Source organism: Mirounga leonina, unplaced genomic scaffold, assembly GCF_011800145.1.
Source record: "Mirounga leonina isolate KUSES-001 unplaced genomic scaffold, KU_Mleo_1.0 Mir_53, whole genome shotgun sequence".
Taxonomy (NCBI): domain Eukaryota; kingdom Metazoa; phylum Chordata; class Mammalia; order Carnivora; family Phocidae; genus Mirounga; species Mirounga leonina.
This window is the reverse complement of record NW_023270807.1, coordinates 22,563,099-22,590,491: the sequence shown is the minus strand read 5'-3', so window position 1 is coordinate 22,590,491 and position 27,393 is coordinate 22,563,099. Positions and strand designations below refer to the sequence as shown.

The 27,393-nt window shown below is 38.7% G+C and overlaps 1 protein-coding gene across 4 annotated transcripts in view; it reads right to left on the bottom strand.

The window, feature by feature from the left end:
- Positions 1–27,004, bottom strand: part of ZNF451 (zinc finger protein 451) — a 97,502-nt gene extending 70,498 nt beyond the window's left edge. For 2 of the 4 annotated variants that reach the window (XM_034991311.1, XM_034991313.1), the window contains exons 1-3: positions 26,872–26,996; positions 26,235–26,318; positions 17,204–17,284 (exon numbers count right to left, since the gene is read on the bottom strand). In XM_034991311.1, coding sequence (XP_034847202.1) covers positions 17,204–17,284; positions 26,235–26,318; positions 26,872–26,892 — 186 coding nt within the window. In that variant the 5' untranslated portion in view covers positions 26,893–26,996. Of the gene's footprint in view, positions 1–12,089; positions 15,712–17,203; positions 17,285–26,234; positions 26,319–26,871 lie in introns of those variants that run through there. The other 2 variants (XM_034991314.1, XM_034991312.1) reach the window with 2 other exon arrangements.
- Positions 27,005–27,393: the final 389 nt, after the last annotated feature.

Sequence of the window (27,393 nt, the reverse complement as noted above, 5' to 3'; positions counted from 1 at the left end):
CACTTTAAAAGCTAGAAATGATTAAGCTTAGTGGGAAAAGCACATTGAAAACCACGATAGGCTGGAAGCTAGGCCCTTGCACCAGTCAAGTTGTGAATGCAAAGGAAAAGTTTTTGAAGGAAATTACAAGTGCTATTCTAGTGAACACATGAATGATAAGAAAGCAAAACAGCTTTACTGCTGATATATATTTAGTGGTTTGGATAGATCAAACCAGCTACAACATTCCCTTAAGCCAAAACCCAATCCTCAACAAAGCCCTAACTCTTCAATTCTGTGAAGGCTGAGAGAGGTAAGGAAAAAGGCAAGTTTGAAGCTAGCAGAAATTGATTCATGAGGCTTAGGAAAAGTTGTCTCATAATATCAAAGTACAAGATGAAGCAGTAGGTGCTGAGGTAGAACCTACAGCAGGTTACCCAGAAGCTCTAGCCAAGAGAATTAATGAAGGTGGCTGCACTAAGCCACAGAATTTCAATATGGACGAAACAGCCTTCTATTGGAGAGGAGATGCTATCTAGGACTTTCATAGCTAGAGAAGTCAATGCCTGGCTTCAAAACTTACAAGGACAGGGGCACCCGGGTGGCTCAGGCGTTAAGCGTCTGCCTTCGGCTCAGGTCATGATCCCAGGGTCCTGGGATCGAGCCCCCCATCGGACTCCCTGTTCAGCGGAAAGCCTGCTTCTCCCTCTCCCATTCCCCCTGCTTGTGTTCCCTCTCTCGCTGTGTCTCTCTCTGTCAAATAAATAAATAAAATCTTAAAAACAAAAAAACCAACTTACAAGGACAGGCTGACTCTCTTGTTAGGGGCCAATGCAGCTGGTGACTTTTTAAAAGTTGGAACCAATGCTCATTGACCATTCTGAAAATCCTAGGGCCCTTAAAAATTATGCTTAGTCTACTCTGCCTCTGCTCTATAAATGGAATAAGGCCAGGATGAGAGCACATCTGTTTACATGATGGTTCACTGAGTATTTTAAGCCCACTGTTGAGACCTACTGCTTAGAACAAACATTCCTTCAAAATTTGACAGCTCATTGACAATGGACTGGTCACCCAAGAGCTCTGATGGAGATGTACAGTGAGAGAATGTTGTTTTCATGTCTGCTAACACAACATTCATTCTGCAGGCCATGGATCAAGGAACAACTTTAATTCTCAAGTCTTATTATTATTATAATATCTTATATTATTATATATCTTATTATTAAGTCTTATTATTTCTCTGTAAGAATGTAAGCTGCCACAGATAGTGATTGCTCTGAAAGATCTGGGCAAAGAAAAATGAAAACCTTCCAGAAAGGATTTACCATTCTAGATGCCGTTAAGAACATTCATGATTCATGGGAAGAGGTTAAAATATCAACATTAATAGAGTTTGGAAAAAGTTGATTCCAACCTCATGGATGACTTTGAGGGGTTCAAGACTTCCATGGAGGAAGTAACTGTAGATGTGGTAGAAATAGCAATTGCTGAGAACTGGAATTAGAAGTAAAGCCTGAGATGTGACCGAATTGCTGAAAGCTCATAATAAAATTTGAACAGATGAGGAAATGCTTCTTATGGATGAGCAAAGAGGTTTCTTGAGAGAGAATCTACTCCTTGTGAGGATGCTGTGAAGATTGTTGAAGTGACAATAAAGGATGTAGAACACTACTATGCTAGAGAAATCATTCCTGAAAGGTAGAGTTAATCGATGTGGCAAACTTCACTATTTGTTTTATATTAAGAAATTACCACAGCCACCCCAACTTTCAGCAACCACCAACCTGGTCAGTCAGAAGCCATCAACATCAAGGCAAGACCCTCCACTAGCAAAAAGATTAAGACTCACCAAAAACTCAGATGGTTAGCATTTTTTAGCAATAAAGTATTTGTGGTCTGGAACCAAACCCGTAGTATCTCCAAGGTATGCCTACACAGGTGAAAGTAAGCACGAATTCTTTTGTTCTTGAGGACAAAATGTTTAAGGTTTAATGTGGTGTGGTAGAGTCACAGCAAAAATTCCAAGTCTAGAAGCAGGTATAACTTGGGAAGGAAAGGAAGAGGGCTTTCCTATGGATCTAATCTGGAATGATGGGATTCAATGGGTCAACCTAACTGGGGGCAAAAGGAAATGGAAAGCCTGGCATAGGATTCCCTTATTTTGTCAAGTAAGGGCATTTTTTTTTTTTTTTAAGATTTATTTATTTATTTCAGAGAGAGAGAGAGCACAAGCAGGTGGCCTGGCAGGCAGAGGGAGAGGGAGAAGCAGACTCCCCACTGAGCAGGGAGCCCTACATGGGGCTCGATCCCAGGACCCTGGGATCATGACCCCAGCTGAAGGCAGACCCTTAACCAACTGAGCCACCCAGGCGACCCATGTAAGGGCATTTTTTAAGGAACTAATATCAATGGTCACCATGATTTCCAAAGAGTAAGATACAACACCTCAAACTAATACTTTAAAATTTCCCTTAGTAGTCTCATACTAAACAAATTTATCTTATGAAAAATTAGCTGCACCACCCTGATTTTTCTTTTTGCTACAGACCAATAACACCTCAAACTTGAAATCAGTTCAGTTGAACTTAAAATTGGTTCTGACCATGAACTCAAAATCCTGATCATAACAGATCAGGAGTCACATTCAAAGCAAATTCCATATTTAGACAAAATTTTCACCAAAGTAATTAATACTTTCACTTACTAATCAAGTTTAAGAAGCTAACAAATATTTCCTGGAAACTATTAAAATTTTTAACATTAATGTGAAACTGATCTTTCTATGTGAACTGTAAAATAAATCATACAGTATCAATAGACTAATGACAAAACGGCACAAAATACCACTAATCAATGAACCTATACTCTGTATATATTTCAGTGTTTTCTTTCCCTCACTTATATTTAAGTGAAAATAATCCTGTCTTTTATTAAAATACATAGGTAAAATCTAGAAGGCTAGAAATCAAAATGTTAACAGTAGTTTTTCTGTCTGGAGAATTTTTCTTTTTTTCATTTTCTAGTATTTCTACAATCAGCACATGTAATAAAACTAACAAATTCAATTTTTAACCAACAAGATGGAATAATGACAAAAAGTACTGAGGATCTCACTCTTTTGTTTGGGAATAATGGATTTGGTTTAAATTAATCCCTTACAAAAATATAAGTTGAACATTTATCCTTCATAAAGGTAGATGTAAATTTTGTATCTAGAAGGAAAATAATCTGTTAGTAAATTGTATTTAACTTTCTTTCCCTCTCCACCTTTTTCTCTCTAGAAATCCAATGACTAGGCTACATTATTTTCCAAACCTAACAGAAAGAGATATTAATCATAACCAAGGCAAGTCACATTCAACAGCCTTAATGACTATCAGGAAAATATATTTTACATAGTTTTGATGTCAAACACCATGACTATTTTAAACCAAAAGCACTTAGCTAAAACATACTTAAAATTTTGTATTTTTCTTTAAATACATATATGCTTAAAACAAACTGCAAAGTACACATACTCATTTGTATTTTTAAGTGTACTTAAATTATTAAAAAGTACAATCAGGCAAATTAAAAATTGAAACTTAAAAATATTAGCTTATTCTGCTATACCTGACATTCCTCTTTTCCTGTTTGGGATGTAAGACTAAAAGACTCTTAACTTTTCCAATGACCAAGGTAATTTCTCATTGTTTAATATACTTATTTGCATGGAAGCTAATAATGTCTCAAAAGTAATTTTTACTAGAACTAGAATTTCACAGGTGGGCTTTCTTCTGGAATTCATCTACAAATGCCTGTTTCTTGAACCATTCACTCTCAATCCTTCAGAGTATTATGGTTTAAGAAGCCAAGTGCCATATACTTGCCAACTCCCCTGTGGTAGTAAAGAACTGGGCTTGGTACTGAATGCTGAGAAAATGGGCTATAATCTGTTTAACAAACTTTTTTAAGTTCTCATGAATAAATATTTTTCAAATATTAAATACCAGGCATACCTTTCATTTTAATTTTACCCTTCATCTGCTCACCCAAAAGTTGAGCTTCCAAGTCACTTCTTAACTGCCATAAACTAGCTAAACCAGTTTTCTAAATATATTTGCCAAGATCAAGTCAAAGGAAATGTAAAATTAAAGGAGTAATTCTGCTTTTGTAAAGCAATTTCTAGATGCACAATACTGAAAAAAAGCAGGGTTTCACAGAAGAAATTATCATTTTACAATAGTTTGTGGCATTATATCATTTTGAGCCTTTTTTATAACGAGCAACTTTTTATTTTAAAATCACTGCTAATCTCTAAAAAGCACTTTAGCTTTTGAGTAACTATCAAATTTGGCATTATACAACATTACTTTTTAAATGGAAATACGAATATAGTCAAAGGATCTTCCCTTTGAAATGGACTTTCACTTCTGTACAGGGTGATATAAGCTAGGAGAAAATACTCTATAAAAAGAGTTATCCAGAGAAGTGATCGCAACCCAATTCCCTATCTGACTCCCCAAAAGCACTTTTCTGGCTACAGAATAGCCAGTAATAAGTTAAGATGAATTTTGTAGGAGGTATGGGGGAGGGACAGGGAAAGGGGATATAGAGAATAATCCAAGGCAGAGGTTTATTTGTTGTTGTTATAATATCTCCCTGAATGTCAGCTGACACAAACTAGTCAGCAGGGCATCCAATGGAGAATGATTATTCTAGCCATTATCCTTATCTTCTGTGTAAAGAAGGGATCCCAAGTTTAAAGAAAGCTCAAAGGAGCAACCAACTGCACAAATGGAATGAATTAACTTTGTAAATCATTAATTATAGCTATCCATCTGACCAGTGCACTTGGGTTTGAACAGAATTCCTGAAACAACTGCTTTATTCCATACAAACTCAAATTTAAAAGCCTGCTTATTATTGCCCATCCTAAAGCTGTGGTCCATAGTTTGCATTCCCAGAAGTTCTGTTTACCAGAAGCCCCTTCTGCCCAACTTATGGCTCAAACCACCCCCCAAAATAATTTTGAAAAGCAACAATTTTTCTCAAGTATTTTATATTCAAATACAGAGAGATCAGAAGGGATAAACACAGCAAAGCAGTACAATATTTATTTACCATCTCCAGCAGCAAAGCTTTGGAACCAGGAAACAACCCTTTTGTACAAAGCAATCATCTTCCCACCCCCAACTGGTTATTGTTTACAAACACAAAGTACACAGAACATCTGCTTTATATGGCAAACTTAAAAAAACATACATACAGATATACCCCATTCTGTAAAGTACTTTACTCAGTTAAGAAGGCTAGTACCACCAAACCTATTAAATAAGATTCTTCCTCCTGTATTGTCTTTTGGGTAAATTGCCAATATCTATACTTATAAAAATCCCCTCCTAGGAAGAGTGACTTTGATTCTCCTTCAGTACAGGACCATAAAAAACAAAAACAAAAACACAACAAAACAAAAACATTTGGAAGTTGAGAATTTTTAAGTATCTCTGAAGTTGCAAAGGGGAATATGACTTTAACCCTGAGTGCCACTGCTATAACTCTGGCACAGAAAGAAAAAGGATGAATTATGAAGAGAAAAGGTGAAAGTGGCAACAAAAGCAAGAAAAGAAACTCAAATCACAGAAAAAACAAACAGGAAGTTGACAAAATGTGTTTTGGGTGCTGCTGGAGATACCACTGGCACAAGGTTCACGGGTCTGTCTTCAATACAACATTTTGAAACTCCAAACTCCAATGAAGCAACATTTTTAGAAATACCTTAATTTTCCCCAAGTCTACCCTCAAATTATCTGTAAGCCAACGTATAGGGAAATGAGCCACATTTAGCTACACTGAGGACAGAATGCCAATAGGAGGTCCTGAAGTATGCAACTGTATACCCATAATGGTCTGTCACATTCCACTTCAGTGTCCTCATCCCATTCATCTTCAAAGTTGTTCTCTACCAGTGTCTCAGTTCTTTTTCACTGCTTGAGTTGTCCCTGGGACTAGAGGTGCACTGACTGAAAGCCTTCCTTTGTCTCAGTTCAGAGAAGAAAAAGAATTGCTCTAGATGGTCACAGGGGATTTTGGTACAAAGCGAACTGCAGACAGACTACTTCTATAACCTTACAAATAATAGCCACACAAACTTGGTACACTTTGAATAGCTAGGAACCAATACATTTTCATGGGTAATTTATCCTTTCTTCAACTTAATCTTCACCAACTGTCCCCCATAAAGGCTGTTCCTTACAATTCTGAAACCAGACACAACGTTCCACATGCCTTTGCATGCACTGATTCATCTCAATGCCTGGCTACTGATTCTCCACTGGTCCAACTATCTCTTCTCCAATCATGTTGCAGACCTCAGCTTAAGTACCTGCTAAGTAAAAAAAGCTTCTCTGATCCCTCTAGATGGCCCTCTTTTGTTCAACTTCATTGCACTCATGCCTCTAAACAGGACAGTTACATTGTATTGTTATTTCTTTCTCTAAAGAGAATATACCATCTCTTATTAACTCCAGGTTCCCCCAGACCTTCCTCAGTGTCTGCCTGCACAAAGGTATTGAAAACTATGATAGAAAATTGTTGCCAACAGACACAAAGTGACAAAACAGCATCCATCAAAAATCATATACACATACCTACATAACCTAGCTCTTCATTCTACATTCTCTTTATTTCCTTATTGTTTATAATGAGCATTTCTTAGCCTGTACTTGAGAAAAGAGACTATTTTACTTTAAATATGCCTTTCAACGACTTAATCCATTGATGGGCTTGTAATACAGCTTAATGGTTGAGCCTTAAAAACTGTAAACAAGGGGATCATAATCTGATGACATGAACAATTACATGCTATTAAATATACATCTTAAAATGTATCTGTATTTATATCCAATACCATCCCACAGTTATATCTACGTGTGTAGAAACAGCACACCTATGAAAGAAATCTATACTGGGCTTTTGAAATTTCAAAGTACTTCCAGGCGTTACCTCATTTGAGAGTAGGAAAACTGAGGCTCAGAAAATAAGTGACTTGCTAATACTCAGATCAAGGTCTTAGAATTTAAATACCATGTGCTTTGCACCATTCCACCTTCCTTTCTAGCCAATATCCTAAAGATGCCAGAAAAAAACGCCAAAAAAACAATTTTGTGTATCTGAAACAAAACGGTATAACAAAAAAGGCAGAAGAAAAAAAAAAACCCAGCAAAAAAGACCCTTGACTAAAATGATCAGTGCAGAAAATGAATGGAATATATGAAACAAGCCAATGACCACACATCAAGACAATCTTAGTCCCACACAGTGAAATCTCAATGGGAAAATGAAGAGGTTAGAGTTTCTGATCTGACAAGTGAAATGACCAGGAATTAGATAATAGAAGACATCAAGTACTAAGGGATGAGAGTACAGCCATAAACACAAAATTTAGGGAAGAAAAAGGTTAGTATAGGTCAAATTAGCTTATCAGAGAGGTTAAGACTTGAGTTGAGCCGTGAAAAATACAAAGAGGCAGCCTAGTACACAATGCTAAACTGAGACTGTGGAGGAATAGAGTCAATATTCAAAAGCTAGGCTCCACCACTTGAGCAACGTGCTTAATGATGTTTCATTTCCTCATCTGCAAAATAACAGTGAATTTCTTCCTCAAGAACGCCTTGTAACTTTTGGCACACAGCGCAGTAAACGTGAGCTGTATAAATGAAAATTCTCTCCTCTACTTGCTTCCCAGGCAGGAAGACAACTGTTAGGCCCAAGGCTATCAAGGTGCTTCCAAGATCTCAAAAGGTATTTTTGCTAAAAGTAAACATGAGTTGTTATAAGCCATTAGACAAAGACCAACCTGCATGCAACTCTTGCTAAGAATCTAAATGAGGCTAACTAAACACTGACTATACTCGAACCAAGGCAGAAAGGAAGGGCTGCACACCTAACAGCAGGATGTTTAATGTAATTAAATATGTTCAAAAAAATGGAACTGAAAATTTGAGACTGTTTAGTGACTTGGAAAATGCTCCCCCCAATCACCCAGATCATGTTGCCCTAGTAATTAAAAGTGGTACAGATAAAGGGACCACAAACATGATAGTTATTATAGAATATTAGTATTAAATGCACACTAAGTAGTGTGAAACATAGCCATCACAGATAAAAGTGGGAGGTGACAAGAGGTCTAACTGTAGCCCTCAAAACTGAATGATGTGATAGAGCTACTCTTATGGGCAATGACAGAAAAGAGAAGGCGTATGATAGATAGCTGACGGGAAAAAATAGCACATGAAAATAGGTCTTATAAAGAGACTACTAACAGAACTCATTAATAACACTTGAAGCATTTAAGATCAAAGAAGAGTTTAAAATACAACTAGATATAAACCATTTACTTTCACTGCTACCAAGGAATAGACTTAGGAATATTAGAAAACTCAATACAACTTGAGAGATCTCCAAAGTCCTAAAACAAAGTACAGACAACCTGAGAATTCTTGCTGAATTCTTGACAAGGCATTAGAAAATCCAAGAGATCATTTGAAATAGTTATCTCAATAAAATACGTAAAGCCCTTAAGACCTAGAGAAAACTGGTTAATTTTAAGATACAGTTTATGTCAGAGCTGTTCTATAACTTCATGGTGATGGGCTTAGAATTTTTTTTAAGATGCAATTAACCATAAACCATATGTAGTAATACATTTGTGTGAAAACTATGCAAAATGAGAAAAATAAGACTACCATTAAATAAGAAGGCATTGAAAACTGACTGAAGTTCAATAGCCAGGAAATAATAGTTCCAGAGACTGGACTGGCTGCTTTTTTAAAAAAGGACAAAAGAGAAAACTAGAAAATCTCTTACAATAATGCTGAAGGCATTGTATTTAAGTACACAAATACAAAGCCACATCAAATCCTGGCTAGTATTTACTGGTAGAATAAAAAATATAATCTACATCAAAGAGATTAAGGGAAGATCAGACATCCTTCTGGAAAGAGGTGTTACATAAAGGAGAAGAAAAGATCAATATAAAGAATGAAACAATTAATATGATAACATCAAAAGGACACAGTTGGACTGTGATCACTTCCAGATGAAGTGGAAGCAAACATAAAATTTCCAGTAATAAGAAATCTCAATGGTACCAAACACTACCATAAAAAAGTTTTCATTACTATAAAGTCAAGCAAACAAAAACACAAAGTAGTACAAAAATATTATCCCACTAATCAACAGGAGAAAAAAAATTTAATAAAACAATATTCTTATCATTCATCCAGGAAGGGAAATTCCATAAAAGAATATTTTAATGGCTTACAAAACTCATTATTTCTGGAAAAATAACTAAAAGATTTGCATTCAACAGTGATCATCATCAGTTAAATAAAATTTCCGCCTGTATATTTTCTTAAGTGAAAAACGGAAGAATTAATTGGTTTCTGTATCCACAAATGGAAACTATATAGAATGGACCTGGCCAACTGATTGACATGCATAAGATGCACACAGATATCACAATCAATTATTGGACTAGTCACTAACATTAAGAATGGTAAATTTCAAAAGACAAGGAAACCTAAAACAGTGCAAGTCTGGGGCAAAATATGCCTCACGTAAAAAAAAAAAAAGTTTTCAGTTATTGCAATCTTTAAACTATTTCTACAAAGTTCTAGTCCATAATTTCTAACCTTCATCAGAATCCCACTAAATTATATCCTCAAGAATAGTGAATGTGTCATTTAACTCTGTATCCAATTTTATAACTAGAAGGGATTCTGGATTGTGTCTATTCCAACCTCCTCATTTTTAGTACCTGAGAGGTTATCCTGATGTATTGGGCCCTTAAGGACATTATCAATCAGGTCACTTAGGTATCATTCAGTAAATTGTTAGTATAGTACTAATGTAATATACTAAATAGTATCCAAGTATCCTGAAAGAGTTTATGTTCCCCTCAAAATGTTATCTTGAGGGCTAAGTAAATAAATGGAATTATAAAGAAGCTGCCACGCAGTTAAAAAAAAAAAAAAAGTTTAAATGCAATTACACTGATAAGGAAACTGTCTCACTGTCTAAAAAGGAAGGATAAAGTGTCAGCAAATTTACTGCTTTTCCTAATATTCTTGTTTCTTCTTACCAAGTAAACACATCCACTTATCAAATATAAGTTGTGTTACCATGGCTTAGAACAAGGTTAGTTATGAGACAAATGACTCAATCCGAAAACCTAGAACGTGCGGATAGAAAACAAAGCTGCCTTAATGCTCAGGAAACTGAGCCAATCACTAATAACTAAAAAGAACTACTCTGAAGTTATTTAAATAAAGGGGGAGGGGCATACTCTACAACCTTCTGAAATGGATTAACAGTGCTATAAAGAAAACAAATTAACATTCAGAAGGAGAGTACATTTAGTGCAATTGTACAGATGATGAATAAACTACAAGATTAAAAAATATCACTGTACAGACTCACATAAATATCACCAGCAACATATGCAAGACATCAAAATGTTAAGTTTTAAACAATAGGGTGAAATTTAAAAAGGCACTTCATATAACAATGGAAACAGTTTCTCTGTACACAATAACTGCAAGAAATCATATTGTCTTCACATGCATTTCATGTCTAGTGGAGAAATAACATTTTGAAGAAAAAGGATCATTAGACGCATCCCCACTGAGAATACCAAATCATTAAATTTGCAATTATCCCAAAGCTTCCTAGAAAATCTAGAGATATTTAAACATCCAAGGTTTACCTAATGGAGCTTCCTGTGGCAGGCACAGTATGAAAACTTAATATCTAATTTTGAATTCCATATGCTTTAGGGGTTGTCTCCCTAGATCAAGTCCCCTTTTTAACACCATCATCATCCAAGTATACCAGAGAAAGATTTTAAAATAAACAGATTAAGGATATTGTTTCTTCTGCAATCAAGAGACCAACTCATCTATAGCTAAAAGCTGTTCCCATTCTACTGCATTCTGAGACAGTCCCCACTCAACAAATCCCTTTCAGAAGTTATCTACTTGATCAACAATTCGATGATTCCGCAATATCTTTCCACTTTTAGGAAAATTTTCTGGAGATGTTTGCGCTTATCAGTGAGAGAGTGGTAAAGTAATGTTACTTTAATACTGAGCAACATAAATAACACAAGAGGAAGAGAATAGCAATGCTGTTTTATAAATATTTAAGGAGGAGCTACACAATGTAAACACAGCAAACACTAGTGAACTGTGCACTTAAAAATGGTTAAGGTGGGGCGCCTGGGTGGCTCAGTTGGTTAAGCGACTGCCTTCAGCTCAGGTCATGATCCTGGAGTCCCGGGATCGAGTTCCGCATTGGGCTCCCTGCTCATCAGGGAGTCTGCTTCTCCCTCTGACCCTCCTCCATCTCATGCTCTCTGTCTCTCATTCTCTCTCTCTCTCAAATAAATAAATAAAATCTTTAAAAAAAAAAAAAATGGTTAAGGTGGTGAATTTTATGTTGTCTTTTTTCTGACCACAATTCAAAACAAAAAACTTAAAAGGAGCATGTTAAGTGGAAATGCCATTGCAGTTTCAGAGAATCACATCTTCAAGCATCATTTACTTTGGTTTAGATTTTGGGAAATAAGAGTACCTCAAAAATCAACACATTTGTAACCCAGTATCTAATTCAGGGAAAGAAAGGGGAGAAATGGAAAAGTGGGAACGGAACAGACTGAAGTAGCCTTGGCTAATTGGGAACAACTGTGCAGCCACATAGAACAGTTCCAAGGTCTCATCTCTCCAGTAAGTTCACCTGTGACTATTCCTTTCATAAAAAACCTACAGTGCCGGGGCGCCTGGGTGGCTCAGTCGTTAAGCGGCTGCCTTCGGCTCAGGTCATGATCCCAGGGTCCTGGGATCGAGCCCCGCATCAGGCTCCCTGCTCCGTGGGAAGCCTGCTTCTCCCTCTCCCACTCTCCCTGCTTGTGTTCCCTCTCTCAATGTCTCTCTCTGTCAAATAAATAAATAAAATCTTAAAAAAACAAAAAACAAAAAACCTACAGTGCCATGTCAAGGGCACATGAGACTGCTTGACTGATGTGATATATACTGTAAACTCTAAAAATCTATGATTTTTTTAGGCCCTTGTTAAAGGTAGTTAATCAATGCTCTTCTAGAGTTTAATTTGGAAGAGTTTCTACATCAATGACATGGACCTAAAAAAGGCAGAAGTAAAACACTGTGGAAAATATACAAAAATAAAGGTAAATGCTAACTCTAGATAGGACTTGACCAAATTTGCTTGCAAGACGATTTCCTATATCAAGCCTGTTGTTTAGGCTTAATCTAAAAAGAGGACCAATATAGTACTCTGAAATTATCTGACAAAATAAAATAGCTTCTTCTAAGTAGGGATGCTTGCGTCTTCAACCTCTAGCACAAATAGGGAGAGAAAGAAAAGTAGTAAAAAGGGTGAAGATAGTTACAATGGAGGGGGAATGAGCTTCAACCATCAAAAAGTGGGGCACTAGGGAAAATGTCAATCACCACTGTGCAAGAACTATGGCAAGAAACAGAAACCACACGAACCCTAAAACAGTGTTATATTCCACTAACAGTAGACCCAAGATATTTTGATCAAGCAGATGAAATAAATGAAGATGTTTGACAAATCAAGTTACAAAATTTTAAGTCTGTTGATAAAAAAAACTTTTTTTTGGCTGCCAAGCAAATAATATTAGGTGATGTATTCAGACCCCTCAAACTTGACACTTCCTCCATTTTTGAAGTCATGCTGCGAAAACGAGGATCTAAGGGCTGGTATACTGTACAGCCACTGCCTTGAGATTAAAAAGATACTGTGGGATATACAATTGAGGTATCTGCTGCCAGTTCCAGAACTGTGAAGAACTATTAATGGAACCAACTGGGAGCAAAATGATAAGTCGTCTCTCGTGATAAGAGTCTGACTAGATTAAGGGACCAGTAAACCAAGAACATGTTGTTGAAGTCTTGATTTCAGACTTTTAAGAAATCTCTAATGGATATCATCATTTACATAGATATCCAGAAACAGAGCTGTGTGAGATGTTCTCTTTATGACATCCACAGTAAGACTCTTAACACTTAAGGATTCTCAGTATCATCTAGTTTGATGGCATCCCTCTTTCTTTATTTCAGTAAGAGGACCAGATTGTCAGGCATGTTTGGAATTCTCTTATAGAGTTCAGATTTGCATGCCTGGATGGTATAACATCCTTTATATCCAGGGCACTAATGTACATATCTTTTTTGTGTTTAGAGTGATGAATTATCAAGCTCAAAAAAGTTAATTGATTAGAAGGTAGGTTTGTTTAAGGAGGTCATCTTGGTGAAAGGCCCAGAATATCCTGAGAGAACACCATGACTGGGTCTCACAGCTTCTTTACATCTGAGAGCTTGATAGGATGGAGACTTAGGCGTGATGGTAACAAAGAATTCTCTCACATGTAGCTCTGAGTGGTAATGACACGGTAGCCATCAGTCTCGATAGATAGTTACTGTGAAAATTTCTAGAGATGTTACAGGTAGGAAAGTCTTTTTCCAGCTGGTGTCCACAGTAGACCTGTAACATCTAGCCATCCCACTGGAAGCAAACTGGATTTGGCAAAATTTTATTTGTATTCCAGTTCTTGACATACAGCTTCATGGTTGATTCTGAAGTCTGAGAGAGCTTGAGAGTAGGATGGACTCTTGATAAGTTGATCATCCTGACATAAACAGAGTACAACAGACTTGTCATTTTGTGAAGATCTGACAAGCTGACGCCTGAACAAGGAAGCACTGATGACCTAAAAACGAAGGATCTGCCTCTGGTATTAGTAAACAAAGATCTAATAGTAGGTTATTTCCAGACCCCAAATCGGCCAGTCCTCAGTTTACCAGTAAGATTTTCCTGAGGAACAAATCTTTGTATTTTTCTTTAATCACAAGAGGATTCAGATTCCTGAGTACCCTCCTCTGAACTTATTCTGGACCAGAAATAATGGGTAAACCTTTGTCCAACCCAACTTAGATGAAAGTCTCTACTGCTCACTTGGCCAATAAAACATGAGTCTCTTTATTATATACTTCATTTGAAAAGTCTAGAATTTAAATGTTAGCTGTGATAATTCCAGACATGCATCAGTTTCTGAGGTGACCTCCTACCTGTAGATCCTGTTTGAGTGGGGAATAGCAAGTAAAATAGTTAGGATCTTGGATGACTATGCTGCTGAACGCAAACAGGCTATTAATTCTTGTACCCATGGCGTTCGGGGGATTCTCCCTTTTTTCTGTATCTATAGGGGTGGTTTCGAGGTTTGTACCAATCTCCTTTGGAATACCCCCTATTGTGATAATGTGCTTTCTGATCATGACTATAAAAGTATCGATGTTGGTTATAGTATTTGTTGTGGTCTCTATAGTCATTTTCTTTAATACTGTTTTCTTCTGCAACAACAGCATTCACATCTTGTCCAAAGAGGGAAGTACCATCAAAGGGCAAGTGTGATATCTTCTCCTGGGTTTTCTTAGTGAGAGATGTAAGGCGGAGCCAGGCTTGTCTTCTGTAGTCAATTGCCATTGCCATAACTCTGACTACAGAATCCATTATGTCCCTAGTAGTACAAAGCTGCCAAAGGCCTGCATCCATACCATCAGATATTATACATCTTGCTTTTCCACGATCAAACTCTGGATCATGAACCAGATCCTCCATATCTTCCCAGAGTTTACGCTGATATTGAGTCATATAGGCCATGTAGCTAGCAGCTCGGGCTGCAATGGAAGCTGCATGGTAGAATCTACAACCCATGACCTCCATTTCTTTTGAGGTAGAATCTAGAGGAGATGTTGTGCTTCCTCTTTTGCTGTGCTCTAATGCTTCTACAATAGGGCCCTCAGCTGGTGGATTTGGTTGGAAAGGAGAGGTATCCTTGGCCACAGGATATACCCTGTGCCCCATGAAGGAAGAAGGATGGCAATCAGCAGGGTCTTTAAAAACCTCAGTGGTGGCAATTCTCAGAAGAGGATGCAATGGAGGAACCAAACGTTTCTTAGAGGTCACATAATCAGGCTTCCCTTCACACGATTCTGCTTCAGACTGTAATGTTACTCTCTTTATAACACCTCTCTGTTCCATTCTTTTCAAAAGACCTGTGAAACTAGACTGACTGGGGTCAGTTGGCTGCCCTTTGTCATCAGCTGAGGGGGATTTGCAGTCAGCTTCTTCATCAACTGTGGATAAATTTTCATCCTTGGAGGTGGAGATATCCCATGGCACTGAGGAGTTCTCACTTGGCCTAGAATGATGAAATCTAAAACAGCTCCTAGACTGCAGATCACGGATCACTCGGGACATCTCAGCCACTTGTGTCTGAAGATAAAGGATGGCATCCTGTCCATGCTGTGAAACTGAAGAAGACTCTACAGGTAAATCCTCCTTGACCTCTGAAGAGGCCAAAGATTCTTGGGGGACCAGAACTGGAGATGAAGGCTGAGTCTGATAATTTTGTGATGGTTTAAGTGTCTCTGTCTCAGAGATCTTAATATCTGAATTATTTTGATCATTTTTCTGGTTCTCCAATGGGTTCTCAACAGAAGAAGGTTGAGAAACTATCCTTTGTGGACTGCTGGTGCAACTCCCAGAGGAGGAGCTGCTGTCTCCAATGGGAAGAGGAACACTGCAGCTAGAGCACATTTCTGGGCGATGATTCTCAGAGGATGGCACCTTAGACTCAGGCATTCTCTGGGTTATCCACATGAACAAGAAAACCAAGGAAGAAAAAAAAATGCTTTTAATATGTTAACTTTCAAGTGCAGAGATGCATGTCCAGTAAGTAGAACTCAATTTTTTAAATTATTATAACAACAATGAAAGATGCAATCCACTACAGATCAGCAAGGGGGTCAGAGAAGTCAAATCCACAAGCTTCACTACCCAAAAACCCAATACCAACTATGGCCATTAATGTGGCACTCTGTCTGTGAAAAAAGAGAGTGAAAACAAGCCCAGTTCAAGTGCTGCCATCCTGGCCTGCTGCTTGGTCCCATGCTAGGATAAGAAGAGGTGGTGAGACTACTGGTGATTAAAAAAATCCCATTCAATGTATGTAAGTCAACAAGTAGAGGCTAAAAATGGTACAGAGAACTTGGGAAAAGTTCCACTGAGAACAAAAAATATTTCTAAAAGTCCCCACTGCAGAGTCACTTTTAAGTCCCTTTAAAATTTTCTCCTGTTCAGTCTCCATGCATAACAAAACCTTCCAGTTGCATAGTCCTACTTTATTGTTCGTAGTTTCCAAGGAGCTTACATTATGTATTTTTTACCTCATTTTGTCCTCACAACAACCCTGTGAGGTAGGTATTACTCTTATTTGATAAAGAAACTAAGGTTAAAGGCTTCCTAATTTGTCCGAAATCACAGAATTAATAAGGAGTAAAGCTCAGACTAAAACCTACGTATACTGATTCCAAGTCCAAGTCTCAATCCCCTGTATCATAGAGAAAGAAGTTTTCTGGCCACCTTGAACAAGAGCCAGGAGTTCTCAACCCATCAAGAAAATAGCCCATTAACAGAAATTTGGGCTAAGACAAATGAAAGACAAGATTGCTACAAAGGGCTCAGCTAGTTTGATTCTCAGAGTAAGGGAAGTATTAGTTTAAGGGTCAAACCCACAACTAAAAAAATCACAGGTAAGAGGAAAAAAAACTTTAAATATGTGAGGGATAAACAAGGTTAAAAGGAATGATGACTGAAATACTACGCCACCTAAACCCTTTTCCACATTCCATTTCCTAAAGGATCTTCACATATCCTTCCTTCCAAGGTAAAACAAACTTTCTGTGGCCAGGTGGTTCTGGAAGAAAAGGATCCAGTTATACATGGCACCTGAGGAGAGACAGGAAAGGAGAAGGGGAGAAGGGCACAAGGAGCCAAGCAGCTTGCAGTTTTTATTCCATTTTCCTTTTATCAGATACCATCTTCAAGGCTTAGAACTTTCCTGTGTTGTGTTATCCTTTCACATCCTCACTGAAAGTAAAGAAACAAAACTGGAAGTAGGAGATATTTTGGGCCAGGACTCACTGGACACCTTTGTGGTTCATTCTACAGAAACGGGCCATTCTCTAAAATACTATAGCTCCTAAAAACAGCGATCATTGACTTGATAACTCTCTTTAGGCAATGTCTTTTAAATCACAGAAGTGGAAGAAATGCAAATCAAATATAATGTACTTACATCACTATGAGAGGTGCTAGGTTCTTCATCATCACTGCTGACCAGATCAATGTATTCAAGAACAGGTCTTAATGGTCCTTCCTATGAAAGAATTGAGCAAATTAACAAATCATTTATAGTTATTCAAACTAAACTAGTCATTTAAAACATCCCATTTTTGGTTGGGATTGGCAAAAATTCCTCTAAAGAAGAAGCCTATGGGTGGCAGAAAGTAATGAGAACAAACAGAAAAATATTCAGATACATGCATAAGAAACGATAAGATCTAAGAGTTTAAACCTCGGTAGAATATTATGACAATGTTGATTTTTTTGAGGAAAAGATTATTAATAATAAAGGAACACTGCTACAAGGACACAGATAGCAGATAGTATGATTCAATGCTTTTTAGATGGGATGAGTATTAATTATGTTAGATAACCAAGCTCAAAAACATGCAGTTCTTTGACTAACAGCTCAGCTTTATCTCCCACTCCTATAGTCAAACATCAAACCTGATTCTTCATCCTCTTTGGAACCATTCTGACTGCATCACAGACCAGGCCTTGAATGCTAGGCCTAAATGCCTAGATTTTATTCTACAGGCAAAAGGGAATCAATAAATACAAAGACAGGAAAAACATGAGAGCTGTGCTTTAAATAGATTAATCACACAGACAAGTATGGAAAATGGGGAAAGCAGGATAATCAATCAGTCCAATAATACAAAACTAAAATAATGGCAAAGAGAATATGTTGTGGTACACATACAAGAGAATACATGGGTAGAATGAGAAAAAAAAAGATTGGCTATAAAAAAACACACCTCCCCCCCAAACAAAACAAAACCCCAGCAATAACAAGGAATCAAAAAAGTCCTTAAAGTTTCACCCTTGGGCAACTGGAAGGATACTAATGCCATTTAGTATAAATCTGGAATACAGAAACAGGAAGCTGACATTCTTTTAGACATAATGGGCTGATGTACCAGTGGTACCCAAAAGTAACTGGCAGATAGCTGGAAATCCAGGGCTGTAATCTGGATGTATGAACATAGCTAGATAAACAGATTTGGGAGTTGCTCCCCTAAAAGACTAAACTGAAACTGTGACAGAGCCAACAAAGAAAGCAAAGAGGAGAAAGAAGAGATTTAAGAAGGTTCTCGAGAAAATGCCAGAATTTTAGGACTCAGGAAGAACTGCTAAGCAGGTAATCAGGGACTGGAGAAGAATCGGGAATGCATAAATTCAAAGAAGCTAGAGAAAACCTCAACAAAAAGCTGTCAATGCTAATGTGGCCCAAAATGCTGACAACCAAAAAAACTGCCACTGAATTTGGCAACAAGATTTTTAAAATGCCTGAGAGCAACTTTTAATAAAGTAGCAAGCATACAGAAGCTACGCTCTAAAAAAATTAAGTAGAAAATGAAGCAGTAGGGGCACCTGGCTGGCTTAGTCAGCAGAGCATGCAACCTCATCTTGGGGTTGTGAGTTCGGGCCCACACTGCATGTAGAGATTATTTAAAAATAAAATCTTAAAAAAAGAAAAAGAGGCAGTAAAAGCCATGAGTAAAGAATATTATTTTTAAAAATCTAGTATGTTGAGAACAAGAGTAAGGAACAAAGGAGGCGAATTCAGCTGAGGGAAAGATTTCTTTTTTTTTTTTTTTTTAAAGATTTTATTTATTTACCTGAGACAGAGAGAATGAGAGACAGAGAGCATGAGAGGAAGGAGGGTCAGAGGGAGAAGCAGACTCCCCGCCGAGCAGAGAGCCCGATGCGGGACTCGATCCAGGGACTCCAGGATCATGACCTGAGCCGAAGGCAGTCGCTTAACCAACTGAGCCACCCAGGCGCCCTGAGGGAAAGATTTCTTAAGATGCAGAAAGCTGACTGTTGGCAAACCAAAGTGATATATTTAGTGTAAAAACTAACAGAAAAAGAATAGAGTCAGGAGACAGAAGCTAAGATCTAGTTAAAGATCCTCTTCCTGAGAAGAGGCATCCAGTCTCAAACATAACTTGTTTCTCTCTTAGGCTACAACTTCTCCCCATGCAGAAAACTGCTATCCTTTCAGACAGGTTTTATCTAGCCACTAAAATAAAACTAGAGAGCAGAACTTCTGGGCAGGGATCATGTAATAAATAATTAAGATTTTTGCATGAGCTGTAAAAGTGGAGGATTAAAAAAGAGGAAAAGAGGGAAAGAGTAGTTTCCAATTACGATCAACAGAGATGAACCACCTACCTTAAGACTAAAATCTACCACTGCTATGGGAAACATCATACATTCAATCCAAAAAGAAAGTAGAGGAGTGCCTGGGTGGCTCAGACGTTAAGCATCTGCCTTCGGCTCAGGTCATGATCCCAGGGTCCTGGGATCGAGCCCTGCATCAGGCTCCCTGCTCAGCCAGGAGCCTGCTTCTCCCTCCCCCACTCCCCCTGCTTGTGTTCCCTCTCTAGCTGTCTCTCTCTCTCTCTCTGTGTCAAATAAATAAATAAGAATTAAAACAAACAAAAAACACAAAAAGAAAGTAGAAGAAGTAAAAATGTGATAGCGTCTCCTGTTCATATAATCACGTTACATTTTGTCTCTTCAAGAAATGTACGTCCATAGAAACAGCACACCAAGAAAGTCTCAGGTTATCAGAAATACACAGAGGTGGGGCAGAAAAAGCTTCCATGAACAGATAGGGAAAAAAGGGAGATGAAAGAAGGTAATAGAATATAAAGCAAAAAGTAGAATGGGGAAAAACAAACAAACAAGAAAACCCCTCCAAAACAAAAAACCAGAATAAGGAAAATGGTCACAGATGGGATTTAAAAATAGCTGCAGAAATAGTAGAAAGGACAAGAGCAGGGAATGATGAGAGAAGACTATTAGAAATTTACTACTGGGGTCAACCATTAGACTAATATGAAACCATTTCTGAACTACTGAAAAGTAACTTCATTACTCACACTAATTAAAAGAATAAAAAGAACCAAGATAGAAAAACCAAAAATGAGAAAAAGCAAGAGTCATTTAAAATACTTACTCATTCACTCAACAAATAATTGTGAACTTATAAGTGAAAGAGTGGTAGAAGATGAAGACACATATTTGAGACCACCAAAAAGGCAGAGGCTGGGTTAAAAAGAGAAGTATCCCAAAGGAAAATATTACTCAGAAGCAAACACTCTACACTTAAGCTAATTTTCACACTGGATACGGGAAAAGTTTTACCATAATGACTTAAAGAATCAAAACATTTTAGTATTCCATTTATTTTACTACTAATCAATAACATTTGTCATTGCTGTATGGGCTCTATACAGGCACTGTGCTGAACTTTTCATATATATTATTTCATTTAATCCCTAATTACTTTACAAGGTGAAATAGTGAATTATTACTATTATTCCATTTAACAAATGAGAAAACTAAGTGAGCTACACCTGGTTCTCTAAATATGTAACTGGCTGTGTGGTCATTATAATTCTGAGGCTAAGTACAAAGTATACATACTACTATTTGGGGGGGAGGGGCGCGCCTGGGTGGCTCAGTGGGTTAAGTGTCTGCCTTCAGCTCAGATCATGATCCCAGGATCCTGCCCAGCTCCACATCACATCGGGCTCTGCAGGGAGCCTGCTTCTCCCACTCCATCTACCTGCAGCTCCCCCTACTTGTGCACTCTGTCAAATAAATAAATAAGATCTTAAAAAAACAATTTTTTTTTTTAATTTTATTTTTAAGTAATCCCTATATCCAACATGGGGCTTGAACTCACACCCCCAAGATCAAGAGTCGCATGCTCTACTAATTGAGCCAGCCAGGAAACCCTACATACTATTCATTTTTTTTTTTTTAAGATTTTATTTATTTGACAGAGAGAGACAGCGAGAGCAGGAACACAAGCAGGGGGAGTGGAAGAGGGAAAAGCAGGCTTCCCGCTGAGCAGGGAGCCCAACTCGGGGCTCGATCCCAGGACCCTGGGATCATGACCTGAGCTGAAGGCAGACGCTTAACGACTGAGCCACCCAGGCACCCCCCTACATACTATTTTTAAATCAATGCCTTATTACCTAAGTTTTTGAGATACTTTGTATTCCTTCAATAAGAGAAAATGGACTTACTGCTTTGTCCCCAACTCTGAATAACTCATAACACTAACCAAAAAGTAAGTTATTAATTCCCCCCAAAAATGTTTATTATATAAATGTCAAACATGGTTTCTTAAAATGTTTATAATGACTGCTTATGTTCTTAACAAGTATAAATCCATGTAGTCCTCCAACTAAAGGTATTTTATTTGAATTTGCTCCATCCATCAACCAGTAAACCATCATTCTTCTCATCCGTTTTGTACCAATAACAAAATCAAGGGATTCTACTCCCCAAGGCCACATAATTAGGGCTAGGAGCACAGGCACAAGCAAAATAGTTTAGGAACACAGCTGAATTAATATTCTAAGTTAAAAAAAATTTTTTTCTAATGACACAAAAAGCTTTCACTCCTGTCAGAAAAATGATTCTCATACAAAGCCAGACACCAATTACCTACTACTACAGTTGACCTTTCAGAACATGAGGGTTATGGGCTCTGACCCTCCCTCCCACCACACAGAATTGAAAATCTACATGTAACTTTTGACTCCCCCAAAATGTAACTACTAAAAGCCTACTCTTGACTGGAAGTCTCACCAGTAACAGTTAATACATATTTTGTATGTTGTATATATTATATACCATATTCTTACAATAAAGCTAAACAAAGTATTATGGAAATCATAAGGGAAATACATTTAAAGTACTGTAAAAAATCTTATCTGCATACAAGTGGACCCATGTAATTCAAACCCATGTTGCTCAACGGTCAAGTGTAAGTGGATGTCAATACACTACGATATGGTCTATAAGAAATGTAGTTTACCCCAGTCTAAAACAAAGAATATGGATTTGAGCATAGATGCACAACTCTAATCTAAAACCTTAAATATAGGGGCGCCTGGGTGGCTCAGTCGTTAAACATCTGCCTTCTGCTCAGGTCATGATCCCAGGGTCCTGGGGTCGAGTCCCACATGGGGCTACCTGCTCAGCGGGAAGCCTGCTTCTCCCTCTTCCACTCCCCTGCTTGTGTTCCCTCTCTTGCTGTCAAATAAATAAATAAAATCTTTAAAAAAAAAATTAAATAAATAAAACCTTATATATAATACATGTTTTTTTTATATATTTCCACATATAGAAGTTAGGGATATAGTTTACTTTACTTCTGTAGTCCTACCCAGTTCAAAAATTTCGAATGGTTCCCAACTGACTACTTTAAGTTCAAATTTAGGCCACAGCTCAAGATCTACACTATCCGGCCCACCCTTTCTCTTCTACTTAAAAAATTTTTATCCTCCAGAACTACACATAATCCTCTCTGCTTTTCCCATTTTGATGCTTTCCTTATTTCTTTTCAAAATGCGCTTTTAAATACAAATACTAAATGTTATTTATGCCAAAAAGTCTGCCTTTTTTAAAAATAACACCATGTACTTTTTATAAAAGAACTACTTTCTACTAGAACTTTTTTTTTTTTTAAGATTTTATTCAGAGAGAGAGCACGCGCGCAAGCAGGGGGAGCAGCAGAGGGAGAAGCAGGCTCCCCCCCAAGCAAGGAGCCTGATGCAGGACTCGATCCCAGGACTCTGGGATCACGACCTGAGCCAAAGGCAGTTGATTAACCGACTGAGCCACCAAGGCGTCCCTCTACTAGAACTATTTACACAGTTCTCATCACCTATTTTATCTCCCACATTGAAATATGGACACTTATAGGTAGGATATATTTCCAATTCATCTTTGTAGTTCTAGAGTACTTCCTTCAGGACTTTGCATATCATGAGTTCCAACATTATTTTTATTTATTGACCTAATTACAGGCCCAAGACACCCAGCCAAAAGATACCTTGATATTTTTGCCCATCACCCCTTTCTACTGTAGTTAAAGTATTATCCTTCCACCTACGTGCTTCTGAAGTTATTTATGAAATTACACCTTGATTTTCTTCACTATTTCTACATGCTCAATGATTTCACATAATACCAATAACCTTGGCTGAAACCTAAATCTCATGTGTTATTACTGAAATTACAATACGTTGTCTCAGCAGTTTTTATATCTTTGTATCTAAAGCAGCACTGTGAAAATGTCATCAGCTCTTAGCTAAAATAAGTTTTCTGGGAGTAAATTAACTAAAGTATCTGCAGTTTCAAAGACAGAAAGATGGTGGCTGAATAAGGGATCAGAGAGGTATTCTCACTCTTGGAAAGCTTGCATTCACATCACTTCACTTTAACAAAAAACCTACATTAGTACCCATTTTCACTAACTGAAGGAAATATGAAGAGGATTTGAGCTTATACAAAAAAAAAAATTTTTTTAAAGCCAAACTACTGTACAGTGTTTGTCTTGTTGCACCCCAACATGCACCCCAAGCAGCAAGAGTAGCACAGCCAAGCAAGCTCCTTCCCTGGGAACTGAACTCAGCATCTCACTGCTACAGCTTTGAGTTATCTGCAAGCACCTGTACCGTATCTTGATTTATTCTGTGCATCCGTTAGCAAGATGTGTCCTAAGGTATCAAAAAAGCCTAAAAGGGGTTATTTTTTTGGTCTGGAAATGCTAAAAAATTTTCCATATAAATTAATGGTAATTGCTTCTTCACTTTATGCCATCTTAGTTTAAGAAAGTTTTCAGAGGTTTCAAAAATTTCTACTTTCCAATAGTGGGGTGCGGGGCAGGGGGTGGGTGGAGACACACCTATACTACTTAAGAGAAAATGAGAGCAAAATCTTGAAGTTTTTGTTACGGTAACTTCTCATTTGAGATCACAAAGTTACAAACAGTACAGTTCTCTGTATGTACATTTCAAAAAAAAAAAAAAAAATTTAAATGAAAGAACTCATTTTTGCACCTCCACATCCTTATTATTCCTTCCCTTCAGCATGCTGTTTGGTTCCAGATACTATATATTTTGCAAACCACATAAAGACTGCTGTGCCACCATGTGGATTAAAGATGGGAAAATTAGATTAGTGAGAGTGAACTAAGAAATTCAAACCTGAGTAAATCAAGAAGCAACACCATAATGTCCTTTTTGTATCTGAAGAAATCTTAAGCAAAGAACAGTTTGTTACCTTTACTGCATAAGCATTACCTGAAGGAGTCAAGTATTAGTTTACAGAAAGAAGCAGAAGGCTCTGTCTCTGAATTTATTTTGAAACAGAATTAAGGTTTCATTAATTATCATTTAAGTGTTATCACTAAAAATGTACAAGAAATGTTTTTAATAGGTTTCTTCTACTACTGTAATTGCACTTATTACATAAAATTCTTCATTTGCACTTTCAGAACTTTGAACCTTCCTTTGCCAACCCCTAGGGATAAACAGAAGATGTTGGATCGAGATGAATACACAATGCACTGATTGTATATTTTTTATTCTTCAGGCAAAGATACACAGATTCTCTACATTTAAAATTTAAAAGACTATTTAAAACTTAAGAATATTTTAAACTTCAGCTTAATACCTTATTAAGCTTGTTAATCCAAGTTATACTATAATTTTTCACTCCACAAGTACCAAAAAAAGGTTTCAAATCTTTTTATTAATTCCATCTGTGATTCTCAAAGCAAGGCCCATAGTTTATAAAGTATGTCATTCTTTTATTTGCACAAAATATCAAGGTAAATATTCTCCAAATATACCAATATTCAGAAACCTGAAATATTTGTCCTAAGGAACATGAAATCCCATTACCAACATACTTTAGTCCACCGTGAAGAAGGGGCAGGATACAATTCGATTCACCCCCATCCCGGAAATCCTTCTAAGTTAAAATGAGGACAGAGAACACCTGAAGCTAATGTAACAGTATATGTTAACTATACTGGAATTGAAATAAAAGGACAAAGCACAATACGCACTGGCAATGGTGAAGAAAGCTCCCACACACACACACAAAAAATCTTGTGAAAGACTCCTAAATAAACCCATTAAACCACAGAACAACAATAGATCACCACAACGGCCCCTTGTTGGGGTATGTAAAGGATATCATTTAATAACTAGCTTAACAAAGTGCCCCAAATCAATGAACACAAATACACATCCGACAATCTATTAAAGAAAAATTATACACCTTTAACAGCAAACCTCAACTAATCACTGGTTTGGAGAAGTTTTTAGCTGGCTAAGATACCACTTTAAACAGAGCCTTTGCAAAACTTTACAGTTTTGGGTGAAAACCATCCCCAAATACATCATAACCCGCTCCCCCCTAAACCAAGGCTTTACAAAGCATGGTTCACAGATTCCTATTTCCTTTCATTTGTTCCAAAGTGAAGATTCCTGGGTCCCACCTGCAGATTCTGATTCAGTCGGTGTGGAGTGAGGCCCAGGAACCTGCACATTTACACCTCCTAATGCTCAGAGACCACTGTCCCAAAGGGAAGGAAGTCTGAAAACCATGTGTGCTCCTGGTGATGCAGGGATCTTCATTATGAACATCAACTCTTGCACTATGCTGTAACATGACGATCTCAGAGGTTGGTGAAGTCTTCAAGCTATTTGCCTTCACGTTATGAAGCTACAGAACGCTCAGATTTCGAGTTCTTGCAACCCTTCTTGTTTTCTACCTCCTTCCTCATCATCAGCCGACCCTTCCCTCTAACCTGCAGGTCATCTCTGAAAGGACGCCCTTGCCCTGCTTCCACACACACTCTAAAAGACCAGAACTTGGCCTAGATGAAGTATAAAATGGCGCTCATGAAGGCACGAGAAGCGTGATTCAATGCGCAACATGTCCTTTCGGGCAGTCTTTGTGGTGGCCACCGCAGGTGCTCAGAGACCCCCCCTTCGGGAAATGTCCTAATCCTACGCCATGCTCCCCAGTGTCTAGTACCTGCGAGGCATTCATACCTCGCTGCTGAATGACGAACGGGACAGGTGAGGTATCATCACATAATGGCTTACCACGCATAGGTTTGGGATTCTGGGAAAAACCCGAATATCGTTGCTACTTACACTCACAAACTGAATGTCATCTTCGTTTTCATCCGTTGTTGCCTCAGATGCCTCAGGCCCGGCTGGAGGGACAGACTCTATTATCTATAAAGATAAGGCAGAACATGCTTATCTATATACAGCCACATACTTGGAGGAGGAGATTTGTCCCAAAAGCAACGAAAAAGGAAGAGCTCTGTAACACAGCGAGCTCTCGGGAAAACCGAACTGAGCACAACTGCATGCAAATCCGACCAAGAACAGGACTCGATGGAGTCGGCTTATGGCTCTGCAGACACGGAGCCAGAGGGAGCGGACGCCGAAAACGACTTACCAGCCCCTGCGAATTCCCCAATCTCCTCCAGGAGGAGGGATGCACGCACACCGCCGAAGAGCGAGCCTGTCTCAAAATGTCGCTCTCACGGCCAGAGCAGCCGCAACAGCGACCTCCGGGGCCGGCGCAGGGGGCCGGGGGCGGCCGGGCGGCCATTGTTACCGCTGGTTCCTCGTTCAGACCCGCACCAGGCCCGAACGCTGGGCTCGGCCCGAGACGCGGAGGCTATGGCCCCGCCGCGCACCAGGCCTCACACTCGACAAAAAACACAAAGCCCTCCCCGGCTCGGCTGAGAATGCCGCGGCCCAACGCTCGACCACTCACCTCCGACCCCGGGTCTCCCATTTCTCCGACGGCCTAACTGACAGCACCACCGCTCCTGCGGCCCCCGCCGCCGCCGCCGTCGCCGCTGCCCCCGCTGCCGCCGCCTCCGCCGCCGCCGCCGCCGCCACGACTTCCCTTCCCGCCCAGCACCGCTTCGCGCCGCCGTGACCCGCCCCTGCGTGAGCGCCGACGCCGCCGACGCCACCGACGCCGCGGGCGGAAAGAGGTGTGAAACCCCTTCAAAAGGAGAAGCCGGCTCTGGCCCGCTATCCCCCGGAGCCTCTTTCTCGCAGTCCCGGCCTGCCTTCCCCGGGCCGCGCAGGATGCTGGGAGTTGTAGTTCTGCTCGTTCCTGAGCCGGTCCGGCTTCGGCGGAAAAGAGAGGAAAAGGACTCCAAGGTTTGGCGCATGCGTTTTGCCACGCTGACGTCAGCTGCAGCTTTGCAGAGCCGTGGGCCAGCTAGGGTCTGTTTCACAGTGCAGGGCCATAACGAGGTTGTGGTGGGGGGTTTGGAATTGGATA